At 45.0% G+C, this 13,675-nt stretch overlaps 2 protein-coding genes, 1 long non-coding RNA gene and 1 gene segment (V, D, J or C); 1 reads left to right on the forward strand and 3 right to left on the reverse strand.

Moving 5' to 3' along the window:
• Positions 1-293: 293 nt before the first annotated feature.
• LOC120816666 (uncharacterized) lies at positions 294-4,050 on the reverse strand. The gene is made up of 5 exons (XM_078098926.1): positions 3,790-4,050; positions 3,371-3,572; positions 2,302-2,350; positions 1,038-1,209; positions 294-871 (listed from the first exon to the last, which is right to left on the reverse strand). The coding sequence occupies exons 1-5, from the start codon at positions 3,869-3,871 to the stop codon at positions 480-482; spliced, it is 897 nt and encodes a 298-aa protein (XP_077955052.1). The 5' UTR covers positions 3,872-4,050; the 3' UTR covers positions 294-479.
• Positions 2,868-3,333, forward strand: LOC144405585 (uncharacterized). Its single transcript, XR_013467249.1, has 2 exons — positions 2,868-2,902; positions 3,283-3,333. It is a non-coding gene; the product is annotated as an uncharacterized LOC144405585 (long non-coding RNA).
• A 1,241-nt stretch (positions 4,051-5,291) lies between the features above and the next one.
• Positions 5,292-8,145, reverse strand: LOC144405491 (uncharacterized). Its single transcript, XM_078098927.1, has 4 exons — positions 8,015-8,145; positions 7,421-7,806; positions 6,227-6,398; positions 5,292-6,060 (listed from the first exon to the last, which is right to left on the reverse strand). Exons 1-4 carry the CDS (start codon positions 8,055-8,057, stop codon positions 5,669-5,671), a joined length of 993 nt encoding a protein of 330 aa, XP_077955053.1. The 5' UTR covers positions 8,058-8,145; the 3' UTR covers positions 5,292-5,668.
• A 35-nt stretch (positions 8,146-8,180) lies between these two features.
• LOC144405492 (T cell receptor alpha variable 3-like) lies at positions 8,181-8,937 on the reverse strand. The segment is given in 3 exon segments: positions 8,181-8,258; positions 8,289-8,662; positions 8,768-8,937. Coding segments are annotated over 3 exon segments (549 nt in total).
• Positions 8,938-13,675: the final 4,738 nt, after the last annotated feature.

Here is a 13,675-nt window from a genome sequence, read left to right on the forward strand (position 1 = left end):
CACAGCCCTTCATAGGGCAACACACAGGACAACACACAGGTTCATAGGGACACAAAAACCTCTCCACCACGATAAGGTGACGGTTCCCAGAGAGGTGATCATAATGTGTTTCAGATGATAAATAACTTGATATATATATATATATATATATATATTGTTTGGATTGTTGGAATGATTGCTAATTTGATTTAATTTTAGCTCTTTTAGATGTCATAGTAGGCTATTTTTGTCCTTCTTCTTCTGTTTCATCACCACTATGAATAATCCACACGGTATCGTCACATTGATTTAATTTTAGCTCTTTTAGATGTCATAGTATATTTATTTCCACTCCATGATGAAGTGTTGTTCATATAAGAAATATTACACAACACCTCATTATCATCAGTTCTTTCAATCATGCTGTTTTTGTCCTTCTTCTTCTTTTCATCATCACTATGAATAATCCACACGGTATCGTCACATCCTGCTGAAGATATTCAGATGGAGACTCCCTCTGGTGGATGGTGTACAGAGATGTCTTTGCTCCAGAGGTTCTTGTACAGAGTCTTGGTGTTTCCTGTCACTGTGGGCCTCACAGCACAGTAGTACACAGCAGAGTCTGACACTGCAGCAGACGAGATCTCCAGATCAACACGTTTGTCTGTTTTGTTAATGTGAGCTGAGACACCAGGAGCCGTCTGATGAACCGATCCTTCCTCTGTGATGTAGAGCAGGAACTCTGGTATGGATCTCCGGTATTGTCGGTACCACTGGATACTGTAGATAGTACCTTGATATTTACAGGTCAGGTTGATGCTTCTGCCCTCTGAAACATGTTCTTCAGTACTTTCTGGTTTCATGCTGGTTTCCTGCTGCATTGAACCCCGAGCTGCAAAATGAGTGTTTTTCATGTAAGTTTGTCTGTGAGAGATTCATACAGAGGTTGTTGTCTTTCCTTCACCTGACCTCAACAGATGCCTCACACAGATTCAGCATTAGATATCATAAATGTGGTTAATGCAGCAGGCTACTGTGACCTCTGTTCCAACACTCACCTATGAAGTGAAAGAAAGGTAAGAAGAAGTAAAGCAACATGTCTTTGGAGTTAAAGCCAAACTGGGGAGAGAAGTTCTTCCACTGCAGTAGAATGAAACAACTAAACCGTCTCTCCGCTGCACAGCCCTTCTGCCCTGCAGACAGACGCATTCTCATTGGTTGGGTTAAATGTCAGTGGGTGCAGCCAGAGGATGAGACTCAGCTCATTTTGAACCCTGATTGCTGCTCCTTCATGTTGGAAGGGGCCACTGAGGTGGTTCATCAGGATCAGGATCCACCCGGATGTGTCCCTTTAGATTGGGGTCGCCTTAGAAGTTGTTGGAGACATTATAAATCTGATGGATCCTGAGAACTGCACTAGGTTCGTCACAATGATCTGAAAATGTTGTTCTGGAGAGGGAGGTGTGGACCCATTTGATCAGTCTGCTGCTACCTTGATCCGGATAGGATGAGGAGAATATATGGATAGAACATGGAAGTCACTGAAATGATTCATCATCAAAACCTGTGCTTCTAAGAGACTTATCAACTAGGTTGTATCGCCTCATCAAATAGTTTGTTCCCACTGGATCACTCTTAGGTTAAGTGATACACATCAGCGTTATAGGAAGGCACGGCGGGGTGGTGGCGAGCTGTGAATGGATGGGGTCCAGCTTACATCCAGGACATGGTCAAACCCTACATCCCAACCGGCACTCTCCGCTCTGCATCTGCTAAACTGCTCGTCCCTCCCTCACTGAGAGCAAAACACTCGACTAGATCACGACTCTTTGCTGTCCTTGCTCCAAAATGGTGGAACGAGCTCTCTGAAGACACCAGGACCGCAGAGAGCCTTCACATCTTCCGCCGCAAACTAAAGACACACCTCTTCAGACTCTACCTCGAACAAATTGTAGCACTTAAATTGTACTTGTAACGTCACTCATCTATGGCAAATTGTAAATTGGCTTATTTGAGGAAATTGCACTTTCTTGTTTCTTGTTCTCCTGAGTTTGTACCCTATGGTTGAATGCACTTATTGTACGTCGCTTTGGATAAAAGCGTCCGCTAAATGACATGTAATGTAATGTGATGGTTTGCACCTGTTGCTCGCTGTGATTGACTGAATTAATATCCGAATTATTTATTTTATTTGAACACTATGTGCCAATTCACTAGCAAGGATCACGGCACCAACAAAATGCGTTTACAGATTTTATTTGCGAGACTTGAGCAATTGTAAGTTGATCCGTTCAGGCGGTCCAATGGGTGGTGGGGAGCTACTTCGGAGGATCCGCTGTGGTGCCCGGGCACGGTGAACCTCTTCAGGACCCTACGAAAAAAGGTAGAAAGAGAGGGGGGAGGAAAAAGGGAAGAAACAAAATGGGTTGGGAGGGTGGTGTTTGGAATGCGTCAATGAGACAGGAGGGGGGTTAGGGAGGTATTTACAGGGATACAGGAGTAAGGGGTGTTGGAGCCGTGGTCCTGCTCCAAAAATGACGCCGATTAGTTTCAATAAAAGCAATTACCGTTGATATTTTATTGAATTATATTTCAACTTTTAAAATTAAACATTATAGAACACCTTCAGTGATGATCCTTGATGTAGATTGAGTTGGTTGAACTTTAGTTGGCTTCTGATGTGAAAGTTATTCAGATGGAGACTCCCTCTGGTGGATGGTGTACAGAGTTGTCTTTGATCCAGAGGTTCTTGTACAGAGTCTTGGTGTTTCCTGTCACTGTGGGCCTCACAGCACAGTAGTACACAGCGGAGTCTGACACTGTAGCAGACGAGATCTTCAGATGGACTTGAGTTCTCTCCTTATTCAGTTCAGCAGTCAGGCGAGGCTCTTGTGGTGGAAGATTTTGCACAGACAATCGTTAAGTAAGAATCAAAGGCTCTGAGTCAAGTATGTCTTTTCTCCGTTTATTTCCTTGCAAGGGAAAAAGGGTCACAACAGCTACGTGGTCAGTAGACTGTCAAGAACCCCCTTTTCTTCCCAACACATCGAGGCAGTTCTTATACCTAAACTTAGATATCGGTGGCGTCAACAGAAACCGTTAACCATCTTGTTGAGTATCTACAGCCAGGGTACTGGGAACATCTTATCCATGTGAGACACGTCAGTTCTTTGACCGTGTCCTTGCTCTCCCAACATGCTAAAACAAAGGTGGTCATAGACATAACAAACACTTTGTTCAATCTCTACAGCTATGACGCTGGAAACATCTAATCCAAGTGGGAGACATCAGTTCTTATGTCAGGGCCTTTGTGACCTAAGCACTTGCAACTAATAAACTGGTTATACAAATGAAGCATTTAAAAGGGTCACATATCATTTTCCCATTACACTCTGGAGGTTGTGCATGGACCACTGAGGGCTGTTGAGTATCAGTGATCAGAAGAAGGAACTGAGGAGATGACCCCGGATTCTGTCGATACCACTGGAGATTATTGGCTTTAACTGAGTAGTTACAGGACAGGGAAACACTGGAGCCCTCAGATGAAAGAACTTCAGCACTGTTGGCAGTTATATCATCTTCCAAGGTGTTACCTAGTGAGGATGACCACAAGAAATATAAAGAGATCTGTTACAAAGTCAGAGGTCCCTCAGATGAAATCTATGATCATGATGATGATGTTGTAGAGGAAACAAAAGATTCAGTTAGATAATTAATAATCCGTTATTAGTGATGACATCTAGATCTGCGTTGATTACAAGTAAACGTCTGACGTTACATTTCAGGTTTTATTGTCATCAACATACATACCTACGAGGGTCGAGAAGAACAGAACAGCAGCAAGTTTGTCCATGTTCACAGAGGTGAGATGTTGTATCTGAGTGCTCAGCATAGACACGTGTTTGGTTGGATGTTCACAACTGCAATCAAACCATTGTACACCACGTAGACACCTCTGCAGTCAGTAGGAGGAGACTCATGTCACATAGCTGTAGTATGTATAGTTCTTCACAACAACTGTCTCAGGGTTAAAAGGAATCCACACTGAGGGATCCTGGGTTGAACAACTTATTCAGATGGAGACTCCCTCTGGTGGATGGTGTACAGAGTTGTCTTTGCTCCAGAGGTTCTTGTACGGAGTCTTGGTGTTTCCTGTCACTGTGGGCTGCACAGCACAGTAGTACACAGCAGAGTCTGACACTGTAGCAGACGAGATCGTCAGACTGATTCGGTTTCCATCCACTTTGATCATCAGTCGATGGATTCCCTGTGAACTTAAAGTCCCCGTAGCAGAGTGGGAGATGAGGAACTGTGGTGGTTTTCCTGGATCTTGTTTATACCAGAAGAAATAATCACTACTAAATGCTTGTTTGGAGTAAATGTAGGACACAGTAACAGTCGTGTCTTCTACACTGTTTTCTTCTGTCTTCACTGGTGTGAGTTCTTCACAGCTGAATCCTAAAAGAAGAGATAACTCTGTTAGAACATTTTACAAAACTCATTCATTAAGTCATTCAGGAAATAATGGAATGAAGCATTTCCTCAAAGCAGAATGTAACAAACCTTGTAGAATAACTAGAAACATCAGTGATGACAGCATGTTGAAGGAAGGTGATGTTGATGCTTCGTATATTGAACTCTGTTGAATGTAGAAGTTCATCTCTTCTATAGTTCAGTAACGTCTGAGCTCCTCCCTGAATCTCACCGTCTCCTCTTAGTATCAGTTTTTACTTCTGTTGCCCTTCTTCCTGGTTAACAAAATGAGAGCAGAATCTTTTACTTTCTAGAGGCGTGAACCGTTTACTTTTTTGGTGTCCAATTTAAAAACAGGAGATACAAAACGTAGCTGTAGATATGAATCCCCTATTCAGGAATATTAAATACCTGACTCATTTATACTAATTTAATTATACTAGATTAAAGAATGCTAATGATTTTATATGATGTAGAAGATTACTATGGCAGTATATCTAATGTCAATAGACAACTCAGAAAGATGTAAAATCACATTCAGAATTTTAAAGAATTGATCGAGAAAGTTAATTCTAGGAAAGTTTCCCAACCTTCTTAGATTATTGTTGATCTATAACCGGCCATCTAACAGACCTCATGATCACATATAATCAAAAACAGAGAGGAATTAAATGTTTGACTCAAACATAATTTCATTCAAAGTATTTAAATTTAAATGAGAGGACCTATGATTGAACCCTGTGGAACACCACAAGAAATTTCTGCTGTTTAGTCACAACCTGACTAAACAGCAGAAAATTTCATTTTAATAAAAAAAAAAAAAACAATGAAGACCTGAGTGTGTGATGAAACACAGTTTATCAAGAGTTTTTTATCCAACTTGGTGATTTTAGTTGTGGAGTTAAACATAGTAGTAAATATATTGACACAGCACATTCCATATGATCACAATGTGTTTCAGATAATGAATAATTTCCGCATATATATATATTGTTTGCATTGTTGGAATGATTACTAATTTCATTTAATTTTAGCTCTTTTAGATGTCATAGTATATTTATTTCCACTCCATGATGAAGTGTTATTCATATAAGAAATATTACACAACACCTCATTATCATCAGTTCTTTCAATCATGCTGTTTTTGTCCTTCTTCTTCTGTTTCATCACCACTATGATTAATCCACACGGGATCGTCACATCCTGCTGAAGATATTCAGATGGAGACTCCCTCTGGTGGATGGTGTACAGAGTTGTCTTTGCTCCAGAGGTTCTTGTACAGAGTCTTGGTGTTTCCTGTCACTGTGGGCTTCACAGCACAGTAGTACACAGCAGAGTCTGACACTGTAGCAGACGAGATCTCCAGATCAACACGTTTGTCTGCTTTGTTAATGTGAGCTGAGACACCAGGAGCCGTCTGATGAATTGATCCTTCCTCTGTGATGTAGAGCAGGAACTCTGGTATGGATCTCCGGTATTGTCGGTACCACTGGATATTGTAGATAGTACCTTGATATTTACAGGTTAGGTTGATGCTTCTGCCCTCTGAAACATGTTCTTCAGTACTTTCAGGTTTGATGCTGGTTTCCTGCTGCATTGAACCCCGAGCTGCAAAATGAGTGTTTTTCATGTAAGTTTGTCTGTGAGAGATTCATACAGAGGTTGTTGTCTTTCCTTCACCTGACCTCAACAGATGCCTCACACAGATTCAGCATTAGATATCATAAATGTGGTTAATGCAGCAGGCTACTGTGACCTTTGTTCCAACACTCACCTATGAAGTGAAAGAAAGGTAAGAAGAAGTAAAGCAACATGTCTTTGGAGTTAAAGCCAAACCGATGAGAGAAGTTCTTCCACTGCAGTAGAATGAAACAACTAAACCGTCTCTCCGCTGCACAGCCCTTCTGCTCTGCAGACAGACGCATTCTCATTGGTTGGGTTAAATGTCAGTGGGTGCAGCCAGAGGATGAGACTCAGCTCATTTTGAACCCCGAATGCTGCTCCTTCATGTTGGAAGGGGCCACTGAGGTGGTTCATCCTCTGATCAGGATCCACCCGGATGTGTCCCTTTAGATTGGGGTTGCCTTAGAAGTTGTTGGAGACATTATAAATCTGATGGATCCTGAGAACTGCACTAGGTTCATCACAATGATCTGAAAATGTTGTTCTGGAGAGGGAGGTGTGGACCCATTTGATCAGTCTGCTGCTACCTTGATCCGGATAGGATGAGGAGAATATATGGATAGAACATGGAAGTCACTGAAATGATTCATCATCAAAACCTGTGCTTCCAAGAGACTTATCAACTAGGTTGTATCGCCTCATCAAATAGTTTGTTCCCACTGGATCACTCTTAGGTTAAGTGATACATATCAGCGTTATAGGAAGGCACGGCGGGGTGGTGGTGTGCACCTGTTGCTCGCTGTGATTGACTGAATTAATGTCAGAATTATTTATTTTATTTGAACACTATGTGCCAATTCACTAGCAAGGATCACGGCACCAACAAAATGGTTTTACAGATTTTATTTGCGAGACTTGAGCAATTGTAAGTTGATCCGTTCAGGCGGTCCAATGGGTGGTGGGGAGCTACTTCGGAGGATCCGCTGTGGTGCCCGGGCACGGTGAACCTCTTCAGGACCCTACAAAAAAGGTAGAAAGAGAGGGGGGAGGAAAAAGGGAAGAAAAGAAATGGGTTGGGAGGGTGGTGTTTGGAATGCGTCAATGAGACAGGAGGGGGGTTAGGGAGGTATTTACAGGGATACAGGAGTAAGGGGCGTTGGAGCCGTGGTCCTGCTCCAAAAATGACGCCGATTAGCTTCAATAAAAGCAATTACCGTTGATATTTTATTGAATTTCAACTTTTAAAATTAAACATTATAGAACACCTTCAGTGATGATCCTTGATGTAGGTTGAGTTGGTTGAACTTTAGTTGGCTTCTGATGTCAAAGTTATTCAGATGGAGACTTCCTCTGGTGGATGGTGTACAGAGTTGTCTTTGCTCCAGAGGTTCTTGTACAGAGTCTTGGTGTTTCCTGTCACTGTGGGCTTCACAGCACAGTAGTACACAGCAGAGTCTGACACTGTAGCAGACGAGATCTTCAGATGGACTTGAGTTCTCTCCTTATTCAGTTCAGCAGTCAGCCGAGGCTCTGGAGGTTGTGCATGGACCACTGAGGGCTGTTGAGTATCAGTGATCAGAAGAAGGAACTGAGGAGATGACCCCGGACTCTGTCGATACCACTGGAGATTATCGGCTTTAACTGAGTATTTACAGGACAGGGAAACACTGAAGCCCTCAGATGAAAGAACTTCAGCACTGTTGGCAGTAATATCATCTTCCAAGGTGTTACCTAGTGAGGATGACCACAAGAAATATAAAGAGATCTGTTACAAAGTCAGAGATCCTTCAGATGGAAACTATGATGATGTTGTAGAGAAAACAAAAAATTCTGTTAGATAATTAATAATCTGTTATTAGTGATGACATCTAGATCTGCGTTGAATACAAGTAAACGTCTGACGTTACATTTTAGGTTTTATGGTCATCAACATACATACCTACGAGGGTCGAGAAGAACAGAACAGCAGCAAGTTTGTCCATGTTCACAGAGGTGAGATGTTGTATCTGAGTGCTCAGCGTGGACACGTGTTTGGTCGGATATTCACAACTGCAATCAAACCGTTTTACACCACGTAGACACCTCTGCAGTCAGTAGGAGGAGACTCATGTCACATAGCTGTAGTATGTATAGTTCTTCACAACAACTGTCTCAGGGTTAAAAGGAATCCACACTGGGGGATCCTGGGTTGAACAACTTATTCACATGGAGACTCCCTCTGGTGGATGGTGTACAGAGTTGTCTTTGCTCCAGAGGTTCTTGTACAGAGTCTTGGTGTTTCCTGTCACTGTGGGCCTCACAGCACAGTAGTACACAGCAGAGTCTGACACTGCAGCAGACGGGATCTTCAGACTGATTCGGTTTCCATCCACTTTGATCATCAGTCGATGGATTCTATGTATTCCTACAGTCCCCGTAGCAGAGTGGGAGATGAGGAGCTCAAGTGGTATTCCTGGATATTGTCGATACCAGAAGAAATAATCACTACCAGCTGCCTGACTGGAGTAAATGTAGGACAGAGTAACAGTTGTGTCTTCTACACTGTTTTCTTCTGTCTTCACTGGTGTGAGTTCTTCACAGCTGAATCCTAAAAGAAGAGATAACTCTGTTAGAACATTTTACAAAACTCATTCACTAAATCATTCAGGAAATAATGGAATGAAGCATTTCCTCAAAGCAGAATGTAACAAACCTTGTAGAATAACTAGAAACATCAGTGGTGACAGCATATTGAATGAAGGTGATGTTGATGCTTCGTATATTGAACTCTGTTGAATGTAGAAGTTCATCTCTTCTATAGTTCAGTAACGTCTGAGCTCCTCCCTGAATCTCACCGTCTCCTCTTAGTATCTGTTTTTACTTCTGTTACTCTTCTTCCTGGTTAACAAAATGAGAGCAGAATACTTTACTTTTGTTGTATCTACTTAATAACAAGAGATACAAAACATAGCTGTGAATATTTATCAACTATTCAGGATTATTAAATACCAGAAAGACTCATTAATACATCTAATTGCTGCTGATGACTCTAAATTTTAATAAGATGACTATAAGCAGTATAGTTAACATCAAAATGAAGCTTAGCCAGATGTAAAATCACATTCTGTATTTTAAAGAATTTAAGGAAAAGGTTAATTGTAGGAGGGTTTCAAGACCTTCTTACATTGATGTGAATCTAAAGCCGCCTACTTGGACTTCTCATGTAATAAACAAGTTGCCACTATTGTTATTTAATAGAACTCATGATCACATACAATCAAAAACACAGAGGAAACAGATGTTTTACTCAATTATTATTTTATTCAACGTATGTCAATTTAAATGAGAGGACCTATGATTGAACCCTGTGGAACACCACAAGGAATCCCAATCTGACAAAACTGCAGAAAACTTCATTTTAATCAAAAAAAACAAAACCAATGAAGACATGAGTGTGTGATGAAACACAGTTTATCAAGATATTTTATCACACTGGGTGATTTTAGTTGTGGAGTTAAACATATCCTTAACCACAGAGCTGACCTGCTTGTCCAAATTAAACGCCCCATCAATAACAATGAAACAGCTGCTACTATTATTATTTAGTGCACCTTATGATCACATATAATCAGAAACGCAGAGGAAACAGATGTTTTATTCAAACATCATTTCATCCAAAGTATGGCAATTTAAAGCAGAGGACCTATGATTGAACCCTGTGGAACACCACAAGAAATCCCAACCCGACAAAACAACGAAAAACCATCATATGAATAAAATTGAAGACTTGAGTGTGTGATTAAACCTATTTCGTAAATGAAACTGGGTGATTTTAGTTGTGAAGTTAAACACAATAATAACTATAATGATACAACAATTTTCATATGATCACGTTTCTGTCAGGGGTGCGGGTGGAAGGCAGGACTCAGACGCAGACTTGCGGGAAACAAAAGACTTTAATAGTCAAAACGCAGGAACCGGGAGGAAAACCAGCAGGCAACATGTGAGACGAAAGACAATGACGCGACAAGTGACACAAGAGACACATGGCTTAAATACACAAGGGAGGTGAGGTGATTGGACACAGGTGGAAACTATTAGACGAACACAGGGGATGACGAGACAAGGCAGGAAGTGAAGTTACCCGGGGACACGAGTGGCAGAAAACTACAAAATAAGACAGGAAGTGAACCACACCGTGACAGTACCCCCCCCTTAAGGGCCGAATTCCAGACGGCCAACACTAGAGCGAACAAGGGGTGGGTGGGGAGGGAAACCAGAGACGTTGGTCGGGCCACCCTGGAAACTCTGGCGGGCGGCCTGGCGGGCGGCCAGACGAGCGGGGAGCCTCGGGGGGTCGGCCCGGCGGGCGGCCAGACGAGCGGGGAGCCTCGGGGGGTCGGCCCGGCGGGCGGTCACCAATCCGGCTCCGGAGCGGCGACTGCAGGGCACGGAACGTCTCTAGAATGGCAGACTCGGAGACACGGGAAACGTCTGGGGTAGTCGTCGTCGGCAGCTCGGGGACACGGGAAACGTCCGGGTTAGTAGTCGTCGTCGGCAGCTCGGGGACACGGGAAACGTCCGGGGTAGTAGTCGTCGGCAGCTCGGGGACACGGGAAACGTCCGGGGTAGTAGTCGTCGTCGGCTCGGGGACACGGGAAACCTCCGTAGTGAGGTCCAGCTCGGGGACACGGGAAACCTCCGTAGTGAGGTCCAGCTCGGGGACACGGGAAACCTCCGTAGTGAGGTCCAGCTCGGGGACACGGGAAACCTCCGTAGTGAGGTCCAGCTCGGGGACACGGGAAACCTCCGTAGTGAGGTCCAGCTCGGGGACACGGGAAACCTCCGTAGTGAGGTCCAGCTCGGGGACACGGAACACCTCCGCAGTCTGCTCCAGCTCGGGGACACGGAACACCTCCGCAGTCTGCTCCAGCTCGGGGACACGGAACACCTCCGCAGTCTGCTCCAGCTCGGGGACACGGAACACCTCCGCTGTCTGCTCCAGCTCGGGGACACGGAACAACTCCGCTGTCTGCTCCAGCTCGGGGACACGGAACAACTCCCCAGTCTGCTCCAGCTCGGGGACATGGAACAACTCCGTAGTCTGCGGCGGCTCAGCCCCCCCCATAACCCACCCCGTAGCCCCCCCCTCAAGGGCCGGATCCCAGACGGCCCTCAAATCACCAACGGGAGGGTGGGAGAGGACCATGGGATGGGAGGGAGGGAGCCTGAGTCTCGGAGCGGGGACTGGGGGCGTCGGGGGCATGGAGCGTGGGGCCGGTACTGGTCGGGTCGGGGGCATGGAGCGTGGGGCCGGTACTGGTCGGGTCGGGGGCATGGAGCGTGGGGCCGGTACTGGTCGGGTCGGGGGCATGGAGCGTGGGGCCGGTACTGGTCGGGTCGGGGGCATGGAGCGTGGGCCCGGTACTGGTCGGGTCGGGGGCATGGAGCGTGGGCCCGGTACTGGTCGGGTCGGGGGCATGGAGCGTGGGCCCGGTACTGGTCGGGTCGGGGGCATGGAGCGTGGGGCCGGTACTGGTCGGGTCGGGGGCATGGAGCGTGGGGCCGGAACTAGTCGGGTCGGGGGCATGGAGCGTGGGGCCGGAACTGGTCGGGTCGGGGGCATGGAGCGTGGGGCCGGAACTGGTCGGGTCGGGGGCATGGGTGAGAGTCGGGGCGGCCCAGCGGGAACGGGAGATCGCTGCGGCGGCCCAGCGGGAACGGGAGATCGCTGCGGCGGCCCAGCGGGAACGGGAGATCGCTGCGGCGGCCCAGCGGGAACGGGAGATCGCTGCGGCGGCCCAGCGGGAACGGGAGATCGCTGCGGCGGCCCAGCGGGAACGGGAGATCGCTGCGGCGGCCCAGCGGGAACGGGAGATCGCTGCGGCCGCCCAGCCGGAACGGGAGATCGCTTCTTCCGCTTGCTCCTCCTAGGGTTAAGGAGGTCCCTGAGCTCGAGGCAGGCGAGCTGATAGCTCCTGGGACCAAAAACACAGTTTGTTTTCCGCTGCCAGAAGGGACTCCTTACGTCCAGGTAGTCCGGACCGTAGTCTGGCAGTGGGTCTGCTGAGCCCTTCTTTGGTCGCGTCATTCTGTCAGGGGTGCGGGTGGAAGGCAGGACTCAGACGCAGACTTGCGGGAAACAAAAGACTTTAATAGTCAAAACGCAGGAACCGGGAGGAAAACCAGCAGGCAACATGTGAGACGAAAGACAATGACGCGACAAGTGACACAAGAGACACATGGCTTAAATACACAAGGGAGGTGAGGTGATTGGACACAGGTGGAAACTATTAGACGAACACAGGGGATGACGAGACAAGGCAGGAAGTGAAGTTACCCGGGGACACGAGTGGCAGAAAACTACAAAATAAGACAGGAAGTGAACCACACCGTGACAGTTTCAGATAAAAAATGGATTCCTCAAACATATATATTGTCTATATTGTTGGTTTCATTTCTGATCTTTTAGATGTCACAGTGTATGTATTTCAACAACATGATGAAGTGTTGTCCATATTAGAAATATTACACAACGCCTCATTATCATCACTTCCTTCAATCAGGCTTTTTTTCTTGCTTCTTCTTCTGTTTCATCACCACTATGAATAATCCACACGGTATCGTCACATCCTGCTCAAGTTATTCAGATGGAGACTCCCTCTGGTGGATGGTGTACAGAGTTGTCTTTGCTCCAGAGGTTCTTGTACAGAGTCTTGGTGTTTCCTGTCACTGTGGGCTTCACAGCACAGTAGTACACAGCAGAGTCTGACACTGTAGCAGACGAGATCTTCAGATCCATTCTGGTTTTATCATCACTCACTTTAGCAGACAGTCTAGAACTGGTTTCATGTTGTGTTCCAGAGTGAACGATGAGAAACTCAGGTGGTTTTCCTGGATGTTGTCGATACCAGAAGAAGTAGTCGGAATAAGTAGCAGCTTGATAGTAATTGTAGGACATAGTAACAGTTGTGTCTTCTACACTGTTTTCTTCTGTCTCCACTGGTGTGAGTTCTTCACAGCTGAATCCTAAAAGAAGAGATCACTCTGTTAGAACATTTTACAAAACTCATTCACTAAATCATACAGGAAATAATGGAATGAAGCATTTCCTCAAAGCAGAATGTAACAAACCTTTTAGAATAACTAGAAACATCAGAGGTGACAGCATGTTGAATGAAGGTGATGTTGATGCTTCGTATATTGAACTCTGTTGAATGTAGAAGTTCATCTCTTCTATAGTTCAATAACGTCTGAGCTCCTCCCTGAATCTCACCGTCATTTATTTAAAGACTGATGATGACTCTTAATTTTAATAATATGACTATACGCAGTATAGTTGACATCGAAATGAAGCTTAGCAAGATGTAAAATTACATTCTGTAGTTTAAAGAATTAAAGGAAGAAGTTAATTGTAGGAGGGTTTCCAGACCTTTTTCCATTGATGTGAATCTAAAGCCGCCTACTTGGACTTCTCATGTGATAAACAAGTTGCCACTATTATTATTTAATAGAACTCATGATCACATACAATCAAAAACACAGAGGAAACAGATGTTTCACCCAAATATTATGTTAATCAACGTATATCAATTTAAATGAGAGGACCTATGATTAATCC

Source organism: Gasterosteus aculeatus, chromosome 3 (genome assembly GCF_964276395.1).
Source record: "Gasterosteus aculeatus chromosome 3, fGasAcu3.hap1.1, whole genome shotgun sequence".
NCBI lineage: Eukaryota > Metazoa > Chordata > Actinopteri > Perciformes > Gasterosteidae > Gasterosteus > Gasterosteus aculeatus.

Coding starts and splice junctions, on each gene's coding strand:
- LOC120816666 (XM_078098926.1), bottom strand. CDS start 3,871: ATGCTGAGCACTCAGATACAACATCTCACCTCTGTGAACATGGACAAA. Junction 1,210..2,301: donor ACCACAGCGGATCCTCCGAA/GTAGCTCCCCAC, acceptor TGCACCCACTGA/CATTTAACCCAACCAATGAG. Junction 872..1,037: donor ACCTTTCTTTCACTTCATAG/GTGAGTGTTGGA, acceptor CTCATTTTGCAG/CTCGGGGTTCAATGCAGCAG.
- LOC144405491 (XM_078098927.1), bottom strand. CDS start 8,057: ATGGACAAACTTGCTGCTGTTCTGTTCTTCTCGACCCTCGTAG. Junction 7,807..8,014: donor GTTCTTCTCGACCCTCGTAG/GTATGTATGTTG, acceptor CATCCTCACTAG/GTAACACCTTGGAAGATGAT. Junction 6,399..7,420: donor TACACCATCCACCAGAGGAA/GTCTCCATCTGA, acceptor TGCACCCACTGA/CATTTAACCCAACCAATGAG.